The sequence below is a fragment of the Coregonus clupeaformis genome, chromosome 17, assembly GCF_020615455.1.
Source record: "Coregonus clupeaformis isolate EN_2021a chromosome 17, ASM2061545v1, whole genome shotgun sequence".
NCBI classification, from domain to species: Eukaryota; Metazoa; Chordata; class Actinopteri; order Salmoniformes; family Salmonidae; genus Coregonus; species Coregonus clupeaformis.
The window spans coordinates 24859066-24886604 of NC_059208.1; the positions used below are offsets into that span (position 1 = coordinate 24859066).

The 27539-nt window shown below is 43.4% G+C and overlaps 2 protein-coding genes across 2 annotated transcripts in view; both read left to right on the top strand.

The window, feature by feature from the left end:
* The window catches only part of sv2a (synaptic vesicle glycoprotein 2A), a 50478-nt gene extending 43231 nt beyond the window's left edge, over window positions 1-7247 (top strand). The window contains exons 10-13 of the mRNA XM_041852793.2: window positions 205-338; window positions 1715-1921; window positions 2295-2454; window positions 2948-7247. Of these exons, the coding sequence (XP_041708727.1) occupies window positions 205-338; window positions 1715-1921; window positions 2295-2454; window positions 2948-3131 (685 nt within the window). The 3' untranslated portion in view covers window positions 3132-7247. The remainder of the gene's footprint in view (window positions 1-204; window positions 339-1714; window positions 1922-2294; window positions 2455-2947) is intronic.
* Window positions 7248-7558: 311 nt separating this feature from the next.
* Window positions 7559-8974, top strand: bola1 (bolA family member 1). Its single transcript, XM_041851800.2, has 2 exons — window positions 7559-7635; window positions 8087-8974. The coding sequence occupies exon 2, from the start codon at window positions 8122-8124 to the stop codon at window positions 8572-8574; it is 453 nt and encodes a 150-aa protein (XP_041707734.2). The 5' UTR covers window positions 7559-7635; window positions 8087-8121; the 3' UTR covers window positions 8575-8974.
* Window positions 8975-27539: the final 18565 nt, after the last annotated feature.

The window sequence follows — 27539 nt, forward strand, 5'->3', positions numbered from 1 at the left end:
CTCTGTGGGGTCTGTTTGTGTTTGTGAACATAGCCCCAGGACCAGCCTGCTTAGGTGATGGCTTTGTTATGGAAGGTTTGGGAATCTCTCTCTCTCTCTCTCTCTCTCTCTCTCTCTCTCTCTCTCTCTCTCTCTCTCTCTCTCTCTCTCTCTCTCTCTCTCTCTCTCTCTCTCTCTCTCTCTCTCTCTCTGTCTCTCTATCAGGTTTATGAATCTGAAGATGAAGTCCATGGTGTTTGAGGATTCTCTGTTTGAGGAGTGCTACTTTGAAGACATCACCTCCAGCAACACCTTCTTCAAGAACTGCACCTTTATCGCCACCCTCTTCTACAACACAGGTTGGTTGTTTACAACTCTGCTGATTAGAGTGGAATTAGACATTGTGAATGTCTTGTTTTGCTGATAAGGGTTTTTCCTTCATTAATGAATCTAAGTACTTTAATCTCAATCGTGTTAGTGGCTTCTGTGTTTGATTGACAGATAAAATACAATTGTATATTATATTGTTGTCTAAGGAGCTAAAAATGTATTATATTGTTCGTATAGGTCGTATGCATTTCTTACTAAGGTGTTAAACCTCTCTTATAACAGAGCAGAAACAGTGCAGGGAATCAGCTCCAATTATATGCTTCACAAGACAAAAATGGCTAAATTACCGTCACTCTACTCCCTGGCCCTGTAACATAATGTAGCAATGCAGACAGAGAGAGGTATCCTAGCAACACAGCCCCAATCCTGTTTTACTTCAGCTTGAAAATTACAGAACTGTCAGTCACCTCAAACTGAATGATAGATTTGTCCAAAACAAAAAGCAGCCTGCACAAGAAGATGATGCATCTGTATGGCTGATGACAAAAGATGGGTAATATTGATGAGCTTGAAGTCCTCTCGATCCATCGGCAGAATCCAATTTTATCTCTGACATTACACACTCAACGATAGAAACCTATTATCAGCCAAACACAAGCCTATAATGGTTTAGTCTCTCTCTCTCTCTCTCTCTCTCTCTCTCTCTCTCTCTCTCTCTCTCTCTCTCTCTCTCTCTCTCTCTCTCTCTCTCGTCTCTCTCTCTCTCGCTCAAGACGTTATCAGAGCAGTACAATAGGGACTATCAAAACGCATCCCTCTCGTTCTGTTAGGTGTTTGTCCGTCATTAGGCTAGTCAAGCAATCAGTCTGCTGCTATCAATGCCATGCAGGAGCTACTCATTTGAATTTGAATTAGAAACTAATTTCACTGTTATTGCTTTATTGCTTAATCCCTCTGTGCTTTCCCACTAAGAGATAGAAGCTGCTAGATTGTTGCCATAGTGCAGGATGTTAAACCACTATGGGACCAACCACATGATGGATTTATACTGAGAAGTACAGCAGAGCAAAACCTAGAGGTTGGAGGTCAGAGGATAGGCTTGGACAGTATGGACAAACCTTTCTCTCATGTACAGTAGAATAAAGAATTCAGTATTATGAATGTATTTTATTTTCTAACTCATTGAATAGGCCCTAGATATGTGAACCTTACGCCCCAGTTCATATTCTCTAATTAATCCATTAGAATGACTGTGGTTTATGGTACTGTGTTCATATGAGATAGCTGACATTAAAGATCCGAGCAATACAGAATGCATTAAAGTCTATCCCTACATCGAATCGAAGTCTGGTCAATAACCCCCCACCCCCTTCTCCTCTCTCTCCCCTCCTTCTCTCCCCTGTAGATCTGTTCAAGTACAGGCTGATCAATAGCAAACTTGTCAACAGCACCTTCCTGCACAACAAGGAGGGCTGCATGCTTAGCGACTTTAGCGACGAGAACAGTGCCTACATGATTTACTTTGTCAGCTTCCTGGGCACCCTGGCTGTGTTGCCTGGCAACATCGTGTCGGCACTGCTCATGGACAAGATCGGACGACTGAGGATGCTGGGTAATAGAGCGAGGAGAAGCGACAGTGTCGTCACGGCTACAATGGTGTCGTCTGATTTTGCACAGTACAGTTGGTGCATGTCTTCGACACAAGAGATCAGCAACCTTAAGAAAACAAAATATAGTCTGCTTAGTCTATGGTAGATTGGGCAGAATTTTCTGTCTCACTACGGCCAAAAAGGATTCAATGCATTCAGCAAGAATAGCAGGCATATTAGATTACATATTCATAGGTTCACTCATTTTCCATTTCTTCTTCTCTCTCTCTCCCTCCTTTCCCCCTCCCTCTCTCTCCCCCTCCTTACCCCCTATCCCTATCTTCCTCCCTTTCCCTCCCTCCTCATCTCTTTCCCTCCTCTCCTGTCTCTCTCCAGCGGGCTCCAGTGTGATCTCTTGTGTCAGCTGTTTCTTCCTGTCGTTCGGCAACAGCGAGTCGGCCATGATCGCTCTGCTCTGTCTGTTCGGGGGCATCAGCATCGCCTCCTGGAACGCCCTGGACGTGCTGACGGTGGAGCTCTACCCCTCTGACAAGAGGTAGGAAACCCAAACCAGAGAGCCACACCAAAATCTTGGCACTGTGGAAGGTTGTAGCTTCCAGGGTGTACTGGCAAAAGTGGTGCCTTGATATGATTGGCTACACTAGATGGAGGAAAATAGAGAAAATAGTACTGTGTGGTTGTGGTGTGTGAGACTGGGTGGGAATCCTTACTGCCACCCCATGGCTGAGTGAACACTGCACTGCCTCAACCAACCTATACTGAAGAAAAAAAGATCTGTTTATCCCAGTAAACTGGGGTGACTGAAAATGTCTGGCCACTTTCAAACTCTGAGATCTCATCCTAGCAGACTGGCTGTTCATTATTATATCTGACCATGATTTAGTATTATTTTCCAATTTCAGAAAGAGTAGTAGCGCTCCCCCATGTGGCTGAACAGTCCTCCTGCAGGTGTTTCATTATGAGTTCAATCTGAGACTGTTTGAATAGAGGTTATTATGGAACTAACTGACCTTCCTCTCTCCTCCCAGATGCACAGCGTTTGGCTTTCTAAATGCCCTCTGTAAGCTGGCAGCCGTGTTGGGCATCAGCATCTTCACCTCTTTCGTGGGCATTACCAAGGCTGTGCCCATCCTGTTCGCCTCCGGGGCGCTTGCAGCAGGCAGCTTCCTGGCGTTCAAGCTGCCGGAGACGCGGGGCCAGGTGCTGCAATAGTGTGGCCACACCCCTAGGGGGCGACATGGGGGATCAGAAGAGTAAGCCACACTGTGAACAACAAGCAGCCCAAGAAACCCCTAAACTCTGCCCTGTACGCCCCATTGAAGTCATAGCCTATTCACAGGATTTGTTCAGTGCAGATTCTGCACAGATCTACTAAGCTGTAAATATTGTGGATTGCCTGATATTGGATGTACTGTTTAGATAGACACATCTCTATACTACTAAGATCTGTGGAACTGTGCTGCCGCTGCTTGACATTGATCCCCATGAATAGGCTGTGAGTTGGTAGAGAAAGGGAAGTGCAACCAAACTCTGCCCCTAGACCAACAGAAGCTGTTCCAACTTTAATGGTTGTTCAGTGTAAACGTAATCACTGAGTGTATGTGTTTAGGAGGGTTGAGGAGCTAGTTTAGATGCATGTCCCAAAATGAAGAGAGATTTCTGGGGTTATGGGGTAGGGACATGGGGTCTAGTTTATGAGCCATGCCAATAGCCCGTAATAGAAATTACCACTAGCCATCCAATCCGTATTCACACCAATTTCTCTGATAAGCTCAGCTCACTTCCCATCTACATGAGTCTACATTGCCATGGTAGAACGTCAGTCAAAAAATTATGTTACACCTTGATTTGAACCATTTTTGACTTAATGGGTAAACCAAACATTTTGTTAAACCAAGGCCTCTCCTCATTATCATACCTTCCAAGGTCTTGTGTTTATTTTATGTACAAAATAACTGCCATTTTATAGATGTTAGAACATTCCAGGTTTACTTTCATTATGGTTTGAATGAGACTGTTGACAAAAGTGATCTGTTGAGCTTTTTCCCTTTAAAACATTATTTCTAGCCATTCTATCGCAATCAATCATGAAAGGTCACTCAAATCAATCCATCAATCTCCCTTGACAACTTTGTGTAGCCCATATTGTTCGCCATGTAATTTTAGAACAACACTTTGTTCAAACATTCCACATTTAAAGCACAAACGTTTGCTGATGCAAATATTACTATTGCCACAACTTGTTACAATAGTTATTACTATTGTCACGTTTTCAACAAACGTTTAAAAGCCCACAGTTCAATCGTCATTCTTGCTTCATACTGTAGTAACAAATGCCTTCTTTGTACCATCTGTCATAGGCATTGTGTTTTGCTCTTACAAAATGTGGTTTTGGAAAGTGGTATGCATGTAACAAGGTATGTAAGTGAATTCATCAAAAACTTGCTAGAAAGATAGAAAACAAAATGAAAATGGCATTGAAGTGTGTCATGTTGCTGTACATCAATAAGTCAGATGTTAGATGTTATATCCATGTCATTTTACAAGAGAAATCATACTGCCTTTGCTATAATTCTGCTGTTCTAACATTGGCCTTGGATTTCTGGAACATTCTCGCATCCCTTAAGCACATCAAACCATTTGAATGTGCACAACTAAAACATACGTTTTCTTTCTTTGTGATATTGTGATACAGGAACTAGATATTCAAAGTGGAGCGAAAATATTAAAAACAATGAAGTTGGAAATAATACACAAAGGTATGGAAAGGATACACTAAACTTCAGTGAAACATTGCAACAATATTATATATTTTTTGTAGATTCCATTTGATATTTGTTTTGAGTTTTAAAGATATAAAGATATATTTACTTTTGGGGGCAATATATGTTTTTCAAAAGAGAGTATAGTGGTAAGCACATATATGCACTGTCATTAAATACTAACATGTACATCATAGCCCATATATTATTCTGAGTAGAATTTTGGTATGGGTGTGAGAATGTGCTTTTTTGCCTGCGCAATATTGAACTTTGACCTGCAATTATTTTCGTTTTTTGTGGATTCTTGATAGCTTGTTCATTTGTTGTTTTATTCGATACTTGGAGTATGATTAACTGATGTGGCGATACATGTAAAAGCTGCTTTATTGATCGAATGATCAAAATGAGAATTAAACCTCAATGAGAAAAGGGAACATTATTGGATATTGGATGCTTATGAGAAACATTTCACCAAGCATTGAAATATAAGTAGTATAACCTTCCTTTAATTTCACCCTTGAAGCTTAGAACATCATGATATATGGGTACATCTAACATGTTACACACCTCCGCCGATGTTTTTATCATATGATAGACTAGGACTAAACACACTGCTAAGGGCAGTGTCCTCATGGGATATCTGATCCATAGATTTCCTGTACATTGGTTTGGTACAAAACAATGTTTCACATTCCCCTTATAGCAAGCACATTGATCAAGTGTGGTATGTTCACAATTGCATGTTACAAAGAAACAAACAGAGAAAAGCATCAAAGCACTGATTCAGAAAGAAAGGAAATTATCATAAACTGCCATTTTGTAGGATAGCAGCCATATGTAGACTTAACAGTATTCTAGATAGAGACCAATCCATTGCACTAAATGTACCTAGCAGTACATGCACAGTTGTTAATGCCTTCATTCAAAGACCAAAACCTTTGAGACATAAAATAAATCAGTAGCTAGCACATGAAGGGTAACAGAAGGTAAAGCAGTTGACTTAAGCACAACAACTGCTTACAAGCGACCAATTTAAGACAGTAGCCAAATGATTAATTGGTACCAAATGAGTCATGGATGCAGTTGTGAACAGTACACAAAATAATCAGTGTACATTGATTTACAGTAGTTGCAGTTGCCAATCTATTGACATAGCAACCTCTCACTTTACTTTATGTTACATGACCATAAACTAGCATATTGTACGTTCAATTTAGGACCCCTTAATCTATGTAGGAACTTCAAGCCGTTACCACGTTCCTCACAATTGACATGCAGTAGTCTACACACCCGAACCATTCACTGATGGTTTAGTGACCGCCGATCTATAAGTGTGCCATGAGTTACATCTTTCATTGATTATTGCCAAATATTTTTGCATGTCTTAAGTTTATACTATGTCATAAAAAAAACTGGAATATAGATTTAAATATGTAAATTAAAATAAATAAAATATAACATAGATCATTAATAAATAGTATAGCTCTTTATAACCTTTGACCCCTTGAAAAAATTCCTGTAGTAGGGGGAGCAGTTTTCCATAAGCTGACCTGGGACATGGACGGCCAGTCTGCCGGAAAGTACATTTGTTCACAATTCCTCTAAGAAGCACAGTAATCTTAAAAGGTTACATTTGTTATTGAAGAATCAGCCTCAGCATTGCAGCTGATCTGTATTTCCATATCCTATCTGTATGTTGTCCTAATTTATACCACCCATGAAATGATAAACAAGGATGTCAATATTAATGCTGTATAGTACGACATGGAATGCTGTGAAATGCTTAACTATCTATTTACTCTCTCAGTGAACCAGTTCAGGATATTTTCAGTCAAGATTGTTTTTAGTACCTGTAGTTGCATATTTTCTATTCTGTTACAGGTTTGTTTTGTATTCTTAACTGCTCGGTCAACGGTCAATCATGAGTGCAAAAACGTAATTATAGCAATAAGTGTTAGATTATTTGTATTTTATCTCTCCCCAAAACACTATTGGGAAATGAAGCACATTATATGCTGGGCCTTTTCCACTGAAAGGCTGTGTGTTGGCTTCTACTAAATGGGACTGAATGGCTTATATTCACTTCTAAAACTACCCCTAGGTCTTTGAGGCTTTTGTCAATAAGAATACGTTGCGATTAATTACATGTAACAGAGAATTTATCACTGTCATTGTACTGTGCTGTAGAATCTGTAGATGTTTGTATGTAAGTATAGATCATAGAATTAGGAATTACAATACTGTATACATGTGTAGCCATAAAAAAATACAAAGGACAAAAAAACTGAAGTGTAAATGACAGAATACTATTGTATGTTGTCTTTGATTTTGTGTATTTTGTAAATGAGAATGGAATATAAGTAAAAACATAAAAAGAAATACAACTGGTTATGAAGAATACTTAAATGTTACAATGTCATGATTCTGTTATAAAGTTTGTGTGTGAGATTTTTTCTTATCTTTTGTCATTGTTTATTTATGATGAGGTTTGTACTGTTGTGCAATTGACCTTTTCAGAACTGCAGTGGATAGCAATGAAAAATAAACGACTGTCCTAATGATGAAACCCTTGTAATTATTTAATTTACCGAATTGATCATCAATGATCTAATTGATTTCTTGACTTCTGTGACTAGGGGTCAGAACAGCATCCCACTGGGCACAGATGTAAATTCAACGTAATTTCACCAACAGGCATGATAGCTAATTTAGAAAAATTAACTTTACAACAAACCTCCACCAGCGCTAGATTTACTAGCCTACAAAGACAAACCTCCAGCACTAGATTTACTAGCCTACAAAGACTACAATTTACTGCTGCAAATACGAGTCCCAGGCCGTCTGCAAAGACTACAATTCAAACAAAGACGACAAGTCCCAGACAGTCCAATCCAGGCAGTACTTTCCTGATATACGTTGGATAACGTAGCTTCAACTGAGGACACTGTGAAAAGGTAGGTAGCTAATACATGTATTACGACGCACTTTGGGTTATTACAGCTTTGATAATTTATTAATAACAACCCAAACTAGCTAAGGTACTATTTGAGGTTACTAAATGCAGTCAATATGGCTGTGGTTACTGCAAGTAGCTAGCCAGTTAGATAACGGTAGCTAGCTAGCTAGTTTCGTGTGAAGGAAATTAGCACACGTCATTGGGCAGCATCATTTTCATGTATCTAAAGAACATAGTTAGATGTTGTAGCTATAGATAACAGATACTGTAGCTATGTAAAGCTAGCTACACTTAGAAAGAAGGAGAACCCCTTTTGGTTCAATGTAGAACCCTTTCCTTTCCACAGAGGGGACAGCCGAAGAACCCTTTTAGGTTCTAGATAGCACCTTTTTTTCAAAGTGTAACTTCTGACCCTGAAGAGAGACCACCAGACCACTTTTTCTCTGCAGGCTGTCCATAGTCGTCGCCTGCCCCAGTCCTCTGAATGCTGCCCAGTGTTCTCCGCTGTGCCCGTCCCATCTCCACCAACCTCGCCTTCACCAGGCCCTTAGCCCACTTCAGACCCCACATGGCTCCTGATCCCAACCGGCCAGTGGAGGGGGCCATACGGACCAAGCTCACCCAGCAGCTGGAGCCAGAACACCTGGAAGTGCAGAACGAGAGCCACATGCATGCTGTGCCCCCTGGGTCCGAGTCCCACTTCCGAGTCCTAGTGGTCAGCCCACGCTTCGACGGCCTCTCCCTGCTACAGCGCCACCGCCTTGTCAACGAGACCCTAGCCGAGGAGCTGAAGACCTGTGTCCACGCGCTGGCCATCCAGGCCAAGACGCCCCAGCAGTGGGGCAGCAACCCCAGTATAGCCAAGAGCCCACCCTGCATGGGAGGATCCAAGGGGGACCACACGGTGGAGGAGAAACTCAAGGCAGGATGGGACTGACCAGCCAAACTCAGCAGTCATCAGAATGCAGTTGAAGAGGATGTCAATAAACATTGATGTAAACTAGTGTGATATCATTTCAGTACTGCTTGAGAGGTTGTTTCTAAATGAGCAGCATCACTTTGGTCTCTTGGCAGTTGAATTCAAGAAGAGTTGGGTTTTATATTAGACTCTTGCGTTTAGTGGCCATCACTAGAATGCATCAAGATCTTGTAGTTCAGTAGTATATGGTACATTGAACTATATGATATGACAAGTGATGGAGTGTGTCTGTTTTGTCTGAAAATAAAATATATTGTATGTGAGGGCAAAGTACATGAAGTCAGGACAGTTTGGTGGTTTGCATTATTTCCCCCAAAAGGCTTGTGTGTCTGTTAATAAAAATACACATTTGATGAAATATTGGCATGTAATGTTTTTGTTTTGCATGCTACCTTTGAATACACATCTGCAACATAGGTTTATAAACCTGCTGTGTTATGATTTTGAAATGGAACACTAAATGTAGTACTAATGTTACCACATGAGGGCAGTATGTGCAAATGTTATGTTGATGTGAAGTACAAGGGTTGACAGAATGATGACACATGGCTTCATTATTTAATTATGACACTACCTTTCATCAATTCTTAAATACAGTAATTCTTAAATCCCATAATACTTTTTATTAAATGTTTTCACCATAAAATGTTGTTAAAGCAACAGGGGATAATCACTAATTGTGGAATATAAAGTGTTGGTTAATAGAGGTGGTCAAACTCGATTGTCTTAGAAACACACGGCCATGATGGGGTTAGGACATGTCATTCTGAGAACCACCATCTTTCACCCTGTCTTCTGGCCCTAAGCCATCCACAATAATTAGAAAAGACAGGCAAATAAGTCAAATTGGTAAGGAAGTATGTGAACTCTGATACACCCTGTATGTGCGTTAAGACAATCGAGTTTGACCACCTCTATTAACCAAAACTTTATATTCCACAATTTTAGTATTTTCAAATTATTGTGGATGGCTTAGGGCCAGAAGACAGGGTGAAAGATGGTGGTTCTCAGAATGACATGTCCTAACCCCATCATGGCCGTGTGTTTCTATTTCTATCTCGGCTGTATGTGTCACCGTGAAGGTCCTCTTGTCCTACCCTCAACCCCAGGACCTGCCAAAATATCTGTTATTACAAAAACATGTAAGAGTAATGGCACGAAAAACATTGTTGGTGATAGCTTAAACAAACAGCGAACAACCATATTTTCTTAATGTGTTGTTTATCCGATAAATTAATAAACATTTTAATGTTTTAGGAGGTCTCATTGAAATATTTCAGTACATCAGCAAACCGGATAACTTTAAAATATGCAACTAAATCAACAATGTTCAACAGAGCCAAAACAACCATCCAAGCGGCCATTTTTCCCATAAATTTTTTAAGTGTTGAAAAGCTCATAAAATGGTCCTTATTGAATGTGGAGTCAACTCAAGGCTGACTTCTACAAACGTCCCTGTCTGGAATAGACGACCTGTCAGGCCTTACAAAAGGCCCTGTGAGGAAGGTGAACAACTGGTGTCACTGGTTTGAAAAAGGAAAACAGTCACACAACCATTTTATGACCCTGTCTATTAGAGTCAGGCCTTAGGGGGAGAGGTAAACTACTACACAGGCAAAAAGCGAAGGGTGAAGGCAATTGCAATAAAGACTACTGCCTTGGGAAGCAAAGACTTGTCTCTGCAAATTAGATTTACCTGTCACAATTCCAGGTGCTGTTATGAGGGAGTGGTGAGGAGGACACGTCATCCATTTTAAACCAGCATAGCATAATGCTGTTGCAACAAAAATGACGAAGTTGATTGGTTGATATCCGTCATGAGTTGTTATGAGATTAGAGTTCATGTCAGAGTTTATTGAACTGCTAGTTCACAACTCAATCAGAAAATTGTGACGGTGTATAGGTAGCATGGGTTAGGGTCAATTGCTTTTCAATTGGTAATATGTTGAAATGTATTCATTTAAAAGTATAAATAATGTTGACAGATAATGTGGTATCTTCAATTCATGAACTGAATGGAAATTAAATTCCTGGATGGACAATATTAAAAACTAAAACAAATTACAGCCAACCTTGGTAGATAGGCTGCTTTCCTTCTGGCTGGTCCCTGGTGATGATGATTACCTCCCGAGTGGCGCAGTGGTCTAAGGCACTGCATCGCAGTGCTAGCTGTGCCACTAGAGATCCTGGTTCGAATCCAGGCTCTGTCGTAATCGGCCGCGACCAGGAGACCCATGGGGTGGCGCGCAATTGGCCCAGCGTCGTCCAGGGTAGGGGAGGGAATGGCCAGCAGGGATGTAGCTCAGTTGGTAGAGCATGGCGTTTGCAATGCCAGGGTTGTGGGTTTGATTCCCACGGGGGGCCAGTATGAAAAATAAAAAAATTATGTCTGCACTAACTGTAAGTTGCTCTGGATAAAAGCGTCTGCTAAATGATGTAAATGTAAATGTAATGATGGATAATCCAGGGGGTCCCGGGTTGCCCACGTGTCCCGGTCTGGGTGATCTGTCAGTGGGAACCCACCTCAGTGGTAGCCTGCTCTACGTCAGAGCCAGGAGTGATGGTGCCAGGCCGGGCTGGGACCCTGGGCAAGGCAGGGTTCCCGCGATGGCCCCTGATTTACGCTCCCGGCTCCAGACCAGGGCTCCTTTTGCACAGCTGACCCCTCCAGGTTGGCGGTCAGGGGGGCTCGAGGAGAGGAGGGAGGGAGGCACCAAATGGGTGTCTGCTCTGAGAAAAGGCCCTGCCGGGGCCTGCTTGACCATCCCAGGGGACTATCTGCCTCCACAGCCCCCCTGGTCAGCTGCAGTGTCTGTGCAGCATGTGTGTGGAGGGAAAAGAGCCTGTTAAACACATTTAATTAAACCCCACTAATAACAACAATCGTTAAATGTACGTTTTGAATGATAAAACTGGGGGTGTTACACATTACAAATGATTTTTTATTGTAGGAAATGTTACAAAGACCCATGACTATTACACGGGATGATTTGTACTAGCTTTATTATCCAATTTTGCATTACAAAAATACTTTGGCATGTCTTCACAGTACACTCATAGGTCAAAATAGGGAATACATCACATTCAAAACACTAATTACAAGTTAGAAACTTCAGAAAGGGTTTTAAAAGCTCACACTGATCTGATAAATAATCATTATCTGGTTTCACAATGTGAGAAAAAACAAGTGTTGGATTTAAGATGACGGTAATAGCCTATTAAGTCCTTTAATTGGAAAGTTTTTCTCTCTCTCGCACAACACTGCCTACTAATGAATTCAGTGAATGGGCGGCTTGAAAGAGAAGGACAAAGAAGAGATAGGGGAAGACAATATCCTTGTGTGGGAGAATTAGTTACACTCAGTAGTCTAAGTATTCAAAGCAGAGTAAAAGGGCTGCAGGGATTAAGAGAAAAGTCCACACAGGTGGGCTCTGGGAGAAACCAGGGTCACATGACAGGACGTTACCTCGTTTGATAAACACCAGCCGGGCTCACAGGAAGAAGGAAGGGAGTTATTTTATAGGAGAATTAACTGGCGCTACACATCAGGTATTCATTAAGGCAGATCTCCCAGGTGTGCAGTACAACCAAGTCAAGCAAAACATATTGGAGGGTTGCTTGATGCGAAACATCTTGGATCTAAACTTAATAATGGCCAGTAAATAGTCATTCTGATAAAGGGTTGTGATTTGAGACTAAGAATGAGGCTAAGCATATTTCAGTCTTCATGGAAGATGAGTTAAACAATCTCAAACAATCTATCAATCACACATAATTACTTTTGCACATGTCATTAGATGAGAAGCATTTTTCTACCTCTGCCCTTTCCATTTTCACTTATTTTGTTCTGGGTGCAAGAACATTTGACCTCTACTCAAACTCCAGTCATAAAATAAGCAGGTCATATCGATTGTTTTTTCCTTTTCAGAACTGTCACAACCAAAGAAGACGAAATGTTCAGTTGCGTAAAAAAATCTACTCAATCCCCAAACTCTAAAAAATTATTAAATTGAGTAACATCTGCATGTGGCACGCAGAGTATCATGCCTTTGTGTGATGATGACTTTCGGTGTGCGTGGTTCGCTGACTCACATGACAGCGGAAAGCCATGACATCAGAGTTGAGGCTGGGGCTGGTTAGGCTGGTTTTGGGCCAGAGTGCACAGGCCTTACCCCTAAGCCCTCTGGAGGATCCACACTCAGTAACTGACATGCATGCCTCTTATTTTCTCCCCTGCAGGGCTTCAACTAGGGGAGTGTACATGTCAAGACAGATGGGACACAGATAAGACTCCCTCTTTCAACCTCGTCTCTCTCTGTCCTCCCTCCAGCCTCTCTCAAACTCTCTCTTTCTCAGCCCCCTGTCAGCGTTTGAGCAACCTCTGATCTTCTCTGATCTTTTGTTGATCTATGATGCATCTTTTAACCTGTTCCCGTTCCTTTCTCAACCTTCCCTCTTCTTCTAATCGTCCTTCAACTGTTTTTAGTTTAGGACCCCCTCTCAATCCGCTCTCGGCCCCCACCCGTAGTTTCTCTTGATGTTCTACGCACAAACTCTTTTCAAACTTTTCTCAACTTTGTCTCTCAACTGTTTCAATGCATCCCCTCTGAATCCACTTCCAGCCGCCTCACTCATCCTCTCTGAACTTTTTTTTTCTCGCAGCCTTCTTGTAACTTTTCTCAACCCTTCCCTTAACCTTCTTCATTCCTCTCTTAACCTTTCCTCAACTCTCTCTCAACGTTTTAGCTGACCCTCATCTCAATCCTCTCTAGACCACCTAACGTAGCCTGGCTGTACTTTGTCCTCCAACCTTTTCTCAACTTTTTCTCAACCTGTCTCATTGGGTTTCACATTAGGACAGCCCTGCCATTCAAGTGAGCTCCATGCTCCGCTTCTCATAGAGGAATACCAATGCTGAGCCCCCCAGAGAGCTGACAGAGCCTATTTATGTTTAATGCACAGCCTGAAGCTATTATCATATTACCATTTGATGTTATTGCTTTGCCCCCTGAGTATAACTTAATGTTCATGTTTTTAGTCAGAGGTTGTAAGTTATTCAACATAAATGTTAGGAATCTTTTAGTATTTTGAGTGACAGCCGACAGAGGTACATGAGCCTATGGCTGTAGTGTGCGGCGCCTGCTTTAGCAGTAACTCTCTCTTCCTTATGGTCTCTATCTGGTTTAGTTTTAGGACCAACATGCACTGACATGGATGGTTACTCATAAATGTAATGTAATAACTCATATGTTATTACATAATTCATTCTTTGTCTATAGGAAATGATCAGATACTGAATAGATGCATGCTTCATTCTCAGGATGTTGAGGAAGTATTTAAGAGCAAACAGTAGCTATTCCACACAGTGCTATGGGGTCTCTTTTTCCTGTTGTAAAAACAAGTGGTCTCGGTCGGGTCACCCAAACCTAACGTTGCAGTAAACTCTCATGAATGCCCCCCATTCTATCCCAACCTGCTGAATTGCTGAGGTAAGGCACCTGGTGTGGGTTGGTAGTGGTAGTAGTGTAGTATAAAAACCCATAGGGAGAGATTGTTTGGCTGGGCGTAGGGCATAAAGGTCATCCGAACGCAAGGCCGGTGAATAGAGGGTTAATCTTCGTCGCTTCAGATGTACGGTCAAGCTGAAAAGGGCCAGAACTCTTGACTCGGGGCTCCGACAAAATGTGATCTATTGTTCAACTGTCGGGCGCCAGTGATATATTCTATCCTACACTCTCGGACAAAACGTACCCGGCGATTATACAAGCGGGCCGGTGGCCTGCAACAACGCCAGCTCAGGGAGTTTGGACACCAGGCTGTTTAACTTCTCGGGTCCTCTGCTCTTTTGTTCCCAGTGACCTCTGTTCCTTTTACCCCCCCTCTGAACCTAAAACCTCAGTCCCCGCCCTCACTCTCCCACACACCCTTCACACAAACAAATAAAGAAATGGGGCCCTCCAGTTTATTTTATTAGCACTTTGAAAGCCAGGCCTTTTAAAGGGGAGGAGAGAAAAATAATAATAGGATAGCCTTTTAATTTGAAGAGTTATTAGGGTTCAAATAAAACAACGGGGCTCGGGTGAAGCTCTGGGTCAGATGGGGGGGTCACCGTGTTTGATTTTAGGAACCCCTCCGTTTTTGTCTTTGACCTCGGAGCTCTAAAATGGTGAAAAACGCAGACTTGGAGACCCCAGATCATATGTTGACGTCAGTGAATGAGGGGGGTTGGTGACCATATGCGCTCACACTGAGGACCAAGGAGCAATGCAGGGGTTATTTCTCTCTCTCTCGCTGTCTCTCTCTCTTTCGCTCTCTCTTTCACACACACATGGAAAAGGTATGCCCCCCTCCGCTTCTTCTTCAACAGCTAATGGGGATCAAATATTAAATTAAATAAATCACACACACACCACCAGTCCAGTCCTAGTGTGGTGTGTGTTCATTGCCAGGGGCTGTTGTCCCCTTGTCTAACTCTGTGATTTGACCTAGTAAGTAGTGGTGGCAGGTAGGCAGCCCCTGCCCCTTCCTGAATCCAATTTACAGTAAACACTCTCCACATAGGTCTCCGCTCCACTGACCCTGTGTAGGGCTTGTATGCCCACTTCTCTTGTTCCCTCTCATCCACTTCCCTCCTCTTCCTCTGTTCCTCCACTTTACAGTTGGTGCTACCATCATCTTTTCGACTGTTTACTAAACAGACCAACAGACTCTCTTGCAGCGCTCCCCCCTCTTTCCTCACATGCATGTCTTTGTTTGGGATCATCTGAGCAGAAAATGGTTTACATACACTGAGTATGAGTTGCACCCCCCTTTGCCCTCACAACAGCCCCAACTCGTCAGGGTATGGACTCTACAAGGTATTGAAAGCGTTCCACAGGGAATGCTGGCCCATGTTGACTCCAATGCTTACCACAGTTGTGTCAAGTTGGCTGGATGTCCTTTGGGTGCTGGACCATTCTTGATTCCTACGGGAAACTGTTGCGGCTGAAAAACCTAGCAGTGTTGCAGTTCTGGACACACTCAAACTGGTGCGCCTGGCACCTACTTCCATACCCCATTCAAAGGTACTTAAATATTTTGTCTTGCCCATTCGCCCTCTGAATGGCACACATACACAATCCATGTCTCAATTGTCTCAAGGCTTAAAAATCCAATGTCTCCTCCCCTTCATCTACACTGATTGAAGTAGATTTAGCAAGTGACATCAATAAGGGATCATAGCTTCCACCTGGATTCCCCTGGTCAGTCTATGTCATGGAAAGAGCAGGTGCTCCTAATGTTTTATACCAGCAGCAGGCCTGGCGTCAAATTGCGAGGCAGGAGTACTTAGGCACTCATTCTGGGAGAGGGAAATCTGACAGAGTGCCAGTCTCCTTCCCTGAGGGGGGAAAACCTTAGAGCACAGGGGAAGCACAGCAGCTATACACAACACTGTAGAACACAGTCTAGCACAGAACACAACAGCCTAGCACAGAACACAACAGTCTAGCACAGAACACAACAGCCTAGCACAGAACACAACAGTCTAGCACAGAACACAACAGTCTAGCACAGAACACAACAGCCTAGCACAGAACACAACAGTCTAGCACAGAACACAACAGTCTAGCACAGAACACAACAGTCTAGCACAGAACACAACAGTCTAGCACAGAACACAACAGCACAGGTAGTTCAAAGAAAGATGTGACCCACTAATTGCTAAATAAGGTGAGATACTTGATAGAGGTTTTGTAAATGCACCAAACCAAGACAGGATACAGGCAAAATGGCAAGGGTTGCTAAAAATGGATTAACTCTTGATCTGAAAATAATCAAAACCCAGAATTACAATTCTGTAATGAGGCCGACAGCAGAAGACAGACAGATGTGAGATGGTGCTGAGATGGGGAGATGTGGGTATTATAAGTGGCTTGCTCCTGGATGGCCAACTAGGTCAAGAGAATCAACACGGGGGTGAAGGGGCTCACAAAGGCGTGAGGAGAAGGTCAACCGTGAAATTCCCCCCTCTTTGCCACTGTGACCCCCCAGGGAGGAGCCATGAGGACTGGAGAGGTGTGTGTGTGTGTGTGTGTGTGCGTGCGCGCGTGCAGGTGTGTGTGTGTGCGTGCGGGTGTGTGCGCGTGCGTGTGTGTGTGTTAGAATAGCATGTCCATTCATGTTGAGTGTGTGTGTATAATATTTCTATGAATGTTTTGTGGTGTGTGTGTGTGTGGTGTGTGTGCATGTATGTACGTGTGTGTGTGTGTGCTTGCGAATGCGTGTATGTGTGTGTGCACGTATCTAGGTCGGGGATTCCTGGTTATCCGCCCTGCAGTCAAACAACTCATCCTTGTCATACCCTGTCGCCTCAGTTGGCTTTTTTTTCCGCACTCTCTCCACGTCAGCATCCATATACAGTACTACTACTATGACCCTATCGTTTACTAGGGGATTGTCTTCTCCTATAAATCCTTATTTAGTCCCAATGCTTATTATTAAATGCTAAGACTTTTATATTTATGGTTGTAGTTACAGAGACAGTTAAAGTGCAATTACAGTGTAGGTACATGTTGTTAGTACTTAAATGTATGCACACATGACTGTAAGTCGCTTTGGATAAAAGCGTCTGCTAAATGGCATATTATATATTATATATTATATTAAAACTGGTATTTTAATTCTTAAAAAGGGCACTTCTTAAGAAGGGTATTTATTTTCCAGTAAGCAAACTGACCAGTGACCACAGTTCCTTTTGAATTTTGTTTTAAATGCACATCACATTGACTCATTAAAGTAGTGGCCATCCTTAACTCTGACCATTGTGTAAAACTAAGATTTATGTGACAACTTGAGTAATGCACACACATCTTAAGTTAGGATTTGGGCCTTAACTCATTAAAAACCAAAGACAGTGGTATTTTATTCATAATGACTCATGGTAATTTCACTCCAAAACTATTCTAAACTACTAAACTGGTCAGAGCTTGCTTCTTTCAGAAGATTCCGAACCGTAGTCGATCATCAGTGAGAGAGGCCTTGTGTAAGCTTACGTAAGAGCATGGAGAGTGATTTCCCCTTTGAGCTTAGCTGCCGCCATGCTGAAAGTCCACATAATGAACAAGCAGTAACCTACGGTAGCCACGGTCACAGCATGGAAGTGATGACTGAGGAATTTACTGTAAAGGCCAGCCAGAGGACCAGGGGGTGGGGGTGCATGTGCGAGGACCAGGCGGTGTGTGTGGGCATGTGTTGGATGGTAGAAATGTATTTTAACAGCTTTGCAACAAGAAATAAAAGACCATGAGCAATCATACATTATTACATAAACATTAACATATTTGATAAGGTTTCAAGTACGGTAACCATAAAACAGCCCCAAAAAGTATGTACTTCATTTTGTTTGTGATTGTTTGATTGTGTGTGTGTGTGTGTGTATGTGTTCATGCTTCTGCGTGTGTGTGTAGGAGTGGTAAGGGGTAGGGCTGGAGGGTCAGTGTGTGTTAGGAGTCGTAGGCAATAGGGCTGGAGGGTCAGTGTGTGTTAGGAGTGGTAGGTGGTAGGGCTGGAGGGTCAGTGTGTGTTAGGAGTGGTAGGCGTTAGGGTAGTGGAACAGGTTGAGAGCTTCAAGTTCCTTAGTGTCCACATCACCAACAAACTATCATGGTCCAAACATACCAAGACAGTCGTGAAGAGGGCACGACAAAGCCTATTCCCCCTCAGGAGACTGAAAAGATTTGGCATGGGTCCTCAGATCCTCAAAAGGTTCTACAGCTGCACCATCGAGAGCATCCTGACTGGTTGCATCACCATCACCAACTGCTCGGCCTCCGACCGCAAGGCACTAAGTCTAGGTCCAAAAGGCTTCTCAACAGCTTCTACCCCCAAGCCATAAGACTCCTGAACAGCTAATCATGGCTACCCAGACTATTTGCACTGCCCCCCCACCCCCCACCCCATCTTTTTACGCTGCTGCTACTCTGTTAATTATTTATGCATAGTCACTTTAACTCTACCCACATGTACATATTACCTCAACTACCTCAACTACCTCAACTAGCCGGTGCCCGCATTGACTCTGCACCGGTACCCGCCTGTATATAACCTCCCTACTGTTTTTTATTTTACTTCTGCTCTTCTTTTCTCAACACTTTTTTGTTGTTGTTGTTTTATTCTACTTTTTTATTAAAAAATAAATGCATTGTTGGTTAATGGCTGTAAGTAAGCATTTCATGGTAATGTCTACACCTGTTGTATTCGGCGCATGTGGTAAATATAATTTGATTTGATTTGATTTGGAGGGTCAGTGTGTGTTAGGAGTGGTAGGCGGTAGGGCTGGAGGGTCAGTGTGTGTTAGGAGTGGTAGGCGGTAGGGCTGGAGGGTGTGTGTGTGTTAGGAGTGGTAGGCGGTAGGGCTGGAGGGTGTGTGTGTTAGGAGTGGTAGGCGGTAGGGCTGAAGGGTCAGTGTGTGTTAGGAGTGGTAGGCGGTAGGGCTGGAGGGTCAGTGTGTGTTAGGAGTGGTAGGCGGTAGGGCTGGAGGGTGTGTGTGTGTTAGGAGTGGTAGGCGGTAGGGCTGAAGGGTCAGTGTGTGTTAGGAGTGGTAGGCGGTAGGGCTGGAGGGTCAGTGTGTGTTAGGAGTGGTAGGCGGTAAGGCTGGAGGGTCAGTGTGTGTTAGGAGTGGTAGGCGGTAGGGCTGGAGGGTCAGTGTGTGTTAAGAGTGGTAGGCGGTAGGGCTGAAGGGTCAGTGTGTGTTAGGAGTGGTAGGCGGGAGGGCTGAAGGGTCAGTGTGTGTTAGGAGTGGTAGGCGGGAGGGCTGAAGGGTCAGTGTGTGTTAGGAGTGGTAGGTGGTAGGGCTGGAGGGTCAGTGTGTGTTAGGAGTGGTAGGCGGTAGGGCTGGAGGGTCAGTGTGTGTTAGGAGTGGTAGGCGGTAGGGCTGGAGGGTCAGTGTGTGTTAGGAGTGGTAGGCGGTAGGGCTGGAGGGTCAGTCAGCAGGAGGAAGGTGGTGGTGGCCTAGGCCCTTCCCTGAGGTCAGGAGAGAGAGGATGAAACCTGTCATTAGAAAGGTGAAGGGAAGAAAGGCCTCAACAGGGGAGCTATTGTCCCGGGGGCGGCGAGGAGGGCCACCTCTTTAGTGCCTCAAATAACACGGCCAGGCCGCCATTGTGTCGGGGTGAAAGGGCCGGGGTGGGGGCGCTCCCAAACAGTGGTCAGAGGAGAAAGACCCCATGGGTTAGGGGGTTGGGTGTTTGAAAGGGGCGTGGGGATATTTCCAGGGGCTTTTCCCACTCTTGTTTTCGTTTTCTTTCTCGTCAGCTCATCCAGAACCCTTGGTAAGGAGAAGATCGGCAGTGGTTTTATCGAGGGGTGTGTGCGTGTGTGCGTGCGTGAAGTAGGGGGGTGCAGCTTCCTTGTCTTAGAGAATGGGGTGTTGCAGACTGAATGACATAGTTTGACATCTAAGCTGAGGCTCAATGCAGAGTCAGGACCTTTCACTCATCCCTGTGCTTTAAGAGGACGGGTCACACAGATAATGGGAAAGGCTAAAGACCAAAGCTTTCCTTTTTTCAGAGGCACAGTGGAGAGATTCTTTACAACTCTGTCAATTCTCTCAGCACCAATCGCAAATAGAGCACAGGAAATGTACTTTCACAAAAAGTTAGCGGCACTGTTTGTATTAGGGAATCCCTTTAAAAAGTGGATTAAGCCGTTATGATGTTGTACTAAATGTGCACCTCTTTTCCTCTCATTTCAGTGTTGTGTGTTTTTCTCTTACAATACAAATACTTATATCAAAACAATTTCAGCTTCTGAATTTCATTTAACTTGACTGAATAAACTAGTATTCTGCTAATTGTGTATACTTTTCTCTAAAGCTGTTCCCACCAACAGAGCACCTAATAAACTGATTGGATCAATTACCAACACCATTAGAAGGCTTTCACCCAATCCCAAAGCACTGATGACTTTAGAGGGCCAATAAAACATGCTGAGAGAAGGGGACAAGCTAAGGTCAACAACGTCACATACTTCTGACAACTTGTACAGAGTAAGCAGGTCAAACACAATGGTGAGAATGAAGAGTGCTGACTGAGTGTTGCTCTGCACTGGCTTGGTCTGCACTTCTCTTCAATGGGAACCTGCGGTAGATGGCTAGCTCAATGACGAATGTCAATGACAAATCTGAAATAGAATGATGATCAGTGGTAACCTGTTGCTAGAGAAACAGAGGAGAAGGAGAGAGAGAGAGAGCTAGATGAGTAAGTGTGTGCTTGAATGTGTATTGAGGGAAAGCAAGTATGTGTATTAGGAGGTGGAGATAGGAGGTTTCTGCATTTCCAATCCATTGAGAGGTGAGGAAAATAGCAACAAGGCTCTCTAACAGTGCAAACTGTCACAACTTGCGTTAGAAGGCAGAAGAGGAGGAGGAGAAGGAGGAGGAGCGGGTGCTTTGCCTAATCACTTTCCCCGCTGACTTCTCAGAGGGGAAGGAGTGACAGATCACAGCCCTGCTAGCACAATGCAGCAGTCCCCTACTCCTCCCTCTCCTCCCTCCTGTATTCCTTTCTCCTCCCTCTATCCTCCCCATCCCATTGAGAGGACGCCCGGGGTGCCTGGTTCTCTAGTTCTGCCCACTGGGCTATTGAGGAAGTGATGGATGGCTTCATAAAGAGACTCTTGTTGAATCCCAAACCAGCCCCCCCTACCAACTTGCTCAGAAGGCCCTCCGTTGTCACGTGTTGGTGACGAAACTCAAAGTGTGACTTCCAGAGTGGCGAGGGTATCAAATAAACCGATTGAACTTTGGGACATACCTGTGACTTCAATGATTTCATTTCATTGTGTCACACCTCGAAATCAATGTCAGATAATTAGTCATGCCTCTCCATTCTTCTGTATGAAATTATGCAAACTCCAAACATATCACAGTGCTTGTTTGGATACAACTTCCCTGTGAAGCCGGCAGCATAGCTGGCTCGGTTGAAGTGGCCATTGGAGGGTCTAATTAGCCCCTAAATCCTCAATAATTTTCACTCCCTCAGCTTTGGGACACTTGTGCAAATGGCGGAGGTGAGCGTGAACGTGCAAATGGAGGGCTGAGGGGCAAGGGGAAGCGGAAGGGAATTATTTCTCTCTCTCTCTCTCTCTCTCTCTCTCTCTCTCTCTCTCTCTCTCTCTCTCTCTCTCTCTCTCTCTCTCCTCATCTCTCTCTCCCTTTCTGGGGTGGGGGTTAGGGGCTCGTGGTGGTGAAGGAATTCTGGCCTCTCCCTCGCTCTCTCTTCCTCTCTTTTTTCCTCTCTTGTTCTCTCTCTGTTTCTGTCTCTCTCTCTCTCCCCCTGGGGCTGAGGACAGATGCGGAGGCCTTCCTTTCCCAGCATTCCCAAGGGAGAGAGTATACAGGTCTTAACGCCCTTTTGAAGATGGAGGGATGGGGGAGGAATGAATGAATGGAGAGAGGGGCTGGGTTGTTGTTGTCCAGGGGTCACGTATTAGGCGTCAAGTGATGCATAATTAATGCGTTGTTTGGGGTAATTTTGGGTGATTTTATTGATTTGGGCTTTAATTGGGTTGTTCTCTATCAAAGTATGCTGTAAAGACAAGTATTTTACAGGCCTAGTATTTTACATGGTTAGTTTGGGCAACAAAAATCTACAGTTGAATGCAGTTGCAGTTGAATATTGTTATTTGATTATTCACCTTTATATGGTTAATTCAATTATGATTTTTTGACCGACACATTTTGAAGGTAGTTCCAGTTACCATTCCCCTAATCATATTTGTTCTTGTTAATATCCATACTACTGTAGTCGTTTGCCCCAGTATGTCTTTATGTTGCAACTCTTTGAGAAACTACAAACAGCCCTTTCATACTGCTCTTGGTGAAATGTATCTTCATATCGCAAGCTGGCAGTTCTAACCAGTCTGGTGGTTATTTGGCTTATTCTCCTCAGGCTATTGAAGTGACAGCACATGGTGGTTTGACTGTGAGGACCCATTCAGCTTCCTGGCCTCCATAGCCCAGGCGTAAAAATCGGCTACATTTAATCAGACACGGTGCAGAGTTTAAAGAAAGGGATCAAGAGACCTTTGTCTTAATGGATTGGCTACAGTTTAGGGATCCACCACACCGAGTTACCTTAGATGAAGGCATGCCACTCGGTAACAAACTAACTCAAACCACATGGTGTTTCCTGGATTTTTTCTTGTCTCTTTGGGCTTCGAACTTAAAAAACACATCTGTAAGTGTTGTTTAATCATTGGATAATCTAGACTGGGTTAGTTAATAAGGGTATTGGTCAGCTATGTTTTCAATTGATGAGGCAATCTTCAAAGAATTAGCAGAAGGGGAAAAAGTAAGCCTTGTTTTTTTAGCAGGATCATGTGACTTTCTCTTCTTCGACTGTGGTCCTATTCTCGAGTCTATCAGTCTGTACATTAGAATTTCAAGCTTATGGCCATGGCAATTCTTAGAAATACAGAAACGAGACAGCATTAAAAGGCAAAGAAGTAAATCAAGTGGTTTGACAAATGCTCACCAGACAGTTTGCCGTTTGTCATGGAAGTGAATGGAAATAAACGCGAAGTGCGGACACATCGGTCAGATCGACATTGCTCAGATACTGCACAAGAGGCCTTTTCAGACAGCTGCAACACTGATTACATTGTGAGAGGGCCAATCAAAGAGGAAAATGACGAGAGCAGTCATGCCGGACACACACAATGCACAAATGGCACTGGTCAGATGGTGCAAAGAGAGGTGGTGCACCACAGGGTTTTAGAGTCGTGTTGGGGAAGCAGCATGGGAACGGAGGACTCACACCATCTCACAAACATACACACTCGCTCGCACACACAAGCACGTCTGCACGAGCGCACGAATGCAAGCATGAACGCACACACACAGACACACAAACACATACACATACACACACGCACACACATTCAAACCTTAGTTAGAGACCAAGATATTAAGAGTCATTATGCCGAGTGCCTCACGGGAACTGAAAGGAGTGTTTGGCCTAGAGGCGTCCCAAATGGGAATCTCTCTGTGTGTGTGTGTGTGTGTGTGTGTGTGTGTGTGTGTGTGTGGGAGGGAGGACAGAACAGTGGATTTTTTTGTGTTGGGGGAAAAGAGAGGCTTGGACACTTCATCTTCTCTTCTCTGTGCTGCCAAAAAGGGCAGAGGTCAAAAGTCAGGGCGATTGGAGAATTCCGTGCTGCATGCCTACAGATCGGGTTTCAGGGGTGGGGGAGGGACGTGGACTGCCCTAGAGGGATAGGTGCCTCTCTGTGTGTGTGTGTATGTGTGTGTTTGTGTGTGTGAGCTTGTCAGGACAGCTCTTTATTTAAAACTTCTCCTTACAGCTTTGTTGCTCACAGCATTTGAAACTTTCTCTTCAAGTTTACTGCTCTGCAAAAGCCTTTTGGGAAAAACTTGCCCAACATGTTGCAAAACTAACACTCCTAACTTGGTGTCTAGATTAGAATATCCCCATCATACTGTAATGCCTTTTGTAGTGTAAGCCTTTACTGATAAAGTTACTCTGGTGTAAAGAGATTTAAAGACAGGACTTGGAAACCAAAGCTAAGCCTCTTCATCCGAACATAAATGATTTAAGCACTGTTCAAAATAACTTAGAACACAGGCTCGATATATGGTGGATTCACCTTATGCTGGGGACAATAAAAGGCCACTCTAAAATGTGCAGTTTTGTCACACAACACAATGCCACAGATGTCTCAAGTGTTGAGGGAGCGTGCAATTGGCATGCTGACTGCAGGAATGTCCACCAGAGCTGTTGCCAGAGAATTTAATGTTCATTTCTCTACCATAAGCCGCCTCCAATGTCGTGAGATGCACAGAGATACTGTGACGAGATCCTGAGGTCCATTGTTGTGCCATTCATCCGACACCATCACCTCATGTTCTTCTTGGAAGCTGAAAATGTCCCAGTTCTTCCATGGCCTGCATACTCACCATACATGTCACCCATTGAGCAAGTTTGGGATGCTCTGGATCGACGTGGATGACAGTGTGTTCCAGTTCCTGCCAATCTTCAGCAACTTTGCACAGCCATTGAAGAGGAGTGGGACAACATTCCACAATTAACAGCCTGATCAACTCTATGCAAAGGAGATGTGTCGTGCTGCATGATGCAAATGGTGGTCACACCAGATACTGACCGGTTTTCTGATCCACGCCCCTACTTTTTTTTAAAGGTATCTGTGTCCAACAGATGCATATCTGTAGTCCCAGTCATGTGAAATCCATAGATTAGGGCATAATGAATTTATTTCAAGTGTGATTTCCTTTGTGAAATCTTTGAAATTGTTGCATGTTGCATTTATATTTTTGTTCAGTATATATTGTCTTACCAAAATAGTTGTGTTTGAAAATGTAACTGAACTATTTTGATAAGGAAGACTTGTAGATTGAGTGAAATGCATTAAACAATCGGGGGTGTTTCCAGATGTAGAAGTTTCTCCAAACATTATTAATGACAGCCTTTCTTTAAAATTAGAGGAAAGTCAAGGAGAAGCAAGTAACTTGCTAACTTGTTTCTTCAGTAAATCAATGTTTAATAGTTAATGACCGTTTTTACACCCAGCCCTAATGGGTTTAAACCGTTGACTCATCCATGATCAATTTAAGACGACATCCTCGGTTATACATTTAGCAGAAGGTTTGGTCATTCAAATGATTTGAGATGCAAAGCACTACAGCCCTCAGCGACTAGTTCCCCCATTGTAGCCTTTGTAATCGATCATTAACGAACATGTGCTCCCAAGTCTCCAGTGGCTCCAAGACCACAAATAGAGAGCGCAGCTGTCTTTCCATTGTACTTATCCATGGGACCCACAAAATAACACAACACTCTGAAGCCTACAGCCTGGCTATGTGCTGGAATTTATAACGTTTACTTTCAAAGACTTGGAGGAGATGAGTGAAAAAAGGTGTTGGACGGTTGACGTGTAGGAAGCACTATAGTAAACATGGGAGCTCACTTTTATGATTTCAAAAAGAATGAGTGAATTATGGACATACAGGTGGTGCAGAGTTTCTTTGTGGCCGATAAAGTTAAACAGAGAACTAAAGAGAGTTTAGAGGGACAAGTCAGGTCAAACCCGTGGAGAATTAGCTGGATACTGTGTTATTATTGCACGGTGCAAACATGGGGAAAGTAATTCAACTACGACTGCTCTTCCTCAAGCCATGTTTGTTATATTACCAATCCGTGGATGTAATAGCTATTTAATCGTGTTGGTAATATTAACATACCATATAAATGGAAGTGTTGATTTTATGTTAATTGAGCCACCAGGCAATATTTTCTTTATTGAGGAATATTACAAGTTGGGAATGCTGCATACTGTACAGCAGCCCATAGCAACTTATTCAGAAATGTCTCCAGAAGCTTGGGTGACACTCCAACAACATAATGTTGAAGTAAATCTAACTTTTAAAAGTTCATATTCTGTTAACTCATGACCAAATAATTGACTCATTCTATACTCGTATTTGTGAGCAAAGTATACATTTCAGAAAAAACACTTCAAACTCAAACTTATCTCAAACAGACTGTTTCAATTGTTTTTGCTATTTCCTTATAGAGGGTGGTCATATATTGAATATTTTAATGAACAGTGTATGCCCACACCATTATTTTGTTGGTGTACGCCCACACCATCCCAAACACTGAAAAGCTGCTTTTTAACATACTTAAAGGAAGATTTTGGCAATGAGTCTGATAAAATCGTGGATACAATTTTTATGTCTCTGTGTGCAGTTTGAAAAAAGTTGCTAACTAGTGTTAGCGCAATTGGTAACTAGCGTTAGCACAATGACTGGACATCTATGTTACCATATAGCATGCTAGCTGTTATCATAGACATCCAGTCATTGTGCTAACGCTAGTTAGCATTTGCTCGTGAAACTACCTCTAACTTCTTTCATGCTGGATGCAGAGACATAAACATGGTATCCGCAATTTCATCTCACTCCGAGGAAGTAGATAAATGGCTTCTTTGCCAAAATCCCAAAGTATCCCTTCAATTAAACATTTTTGGGAAGGAAAACTATTTTACTCATATTGTAATTAATTATAGGTCATATTTCATAGAAATCTGGAAACACTGGACAGTTACTTTAATGATCCCTTTTGATTAATGCGGTTTCTGGGTTTTGTGTGTTTGCCAATAGAAGTGTGGGCTTTATTACACATTAACAGTGAACAAGTGCTCAACTCACTGTCCCATTCACAGCTTCCACTGCACAACCCTGGCCCAGAGAACAGTGCTATCACACAGAGAAACACACAAAGGTCAGGACCTACTCCCACCACCCCCTGTTCCCCCTTCCAAAACCAGAGAGACTCTCCGTCCCCTCGCCCCTCAGCCCCACACACACCTCCCTCCACTCTCAGGCTCCCATCCCGTCCCAACAGAGCCCTTACACTGAGGCCTGTTTACAGTTTCAGATCCCTTACTACCCTCTTTCATGCTCAACATTTTTTACACGACCAGGGATCATGAAAGAGAGCAAACGAGTCATTGATGGATCGGACGGGGGTCTAAACTCGGGGGCACAACCCCCACCCCCCCAACCACCCCTTCCAGTCCTAGGGCTGTGTGAGTGGTGTGTTCTGATCAGGCCCGGCTCTCTCTCTCAGGTCCTAATGGGGAAACTTGTTGAGGGGGCCGTAGCTTTGATGCCGGCTGGGCTTCTTAACAATGTGTCCTTTCTGTGATTGGGGTGAGAATTCGCCAGCAGGGTTCCAAGAGAGGGGAAAATGTAAACTACGGATTAGCCTGACTAATGGCCCCTTGCCTGTCATTGACGTTAATTAGCGTTAATTAGGAGCCCCTCATTAAACGGGATGGGGGTACGGCCATGGAGCCTGTGTGTGTACGCTGGAGGCTTTCTTTCAAAGCCCATAGGGTTCATT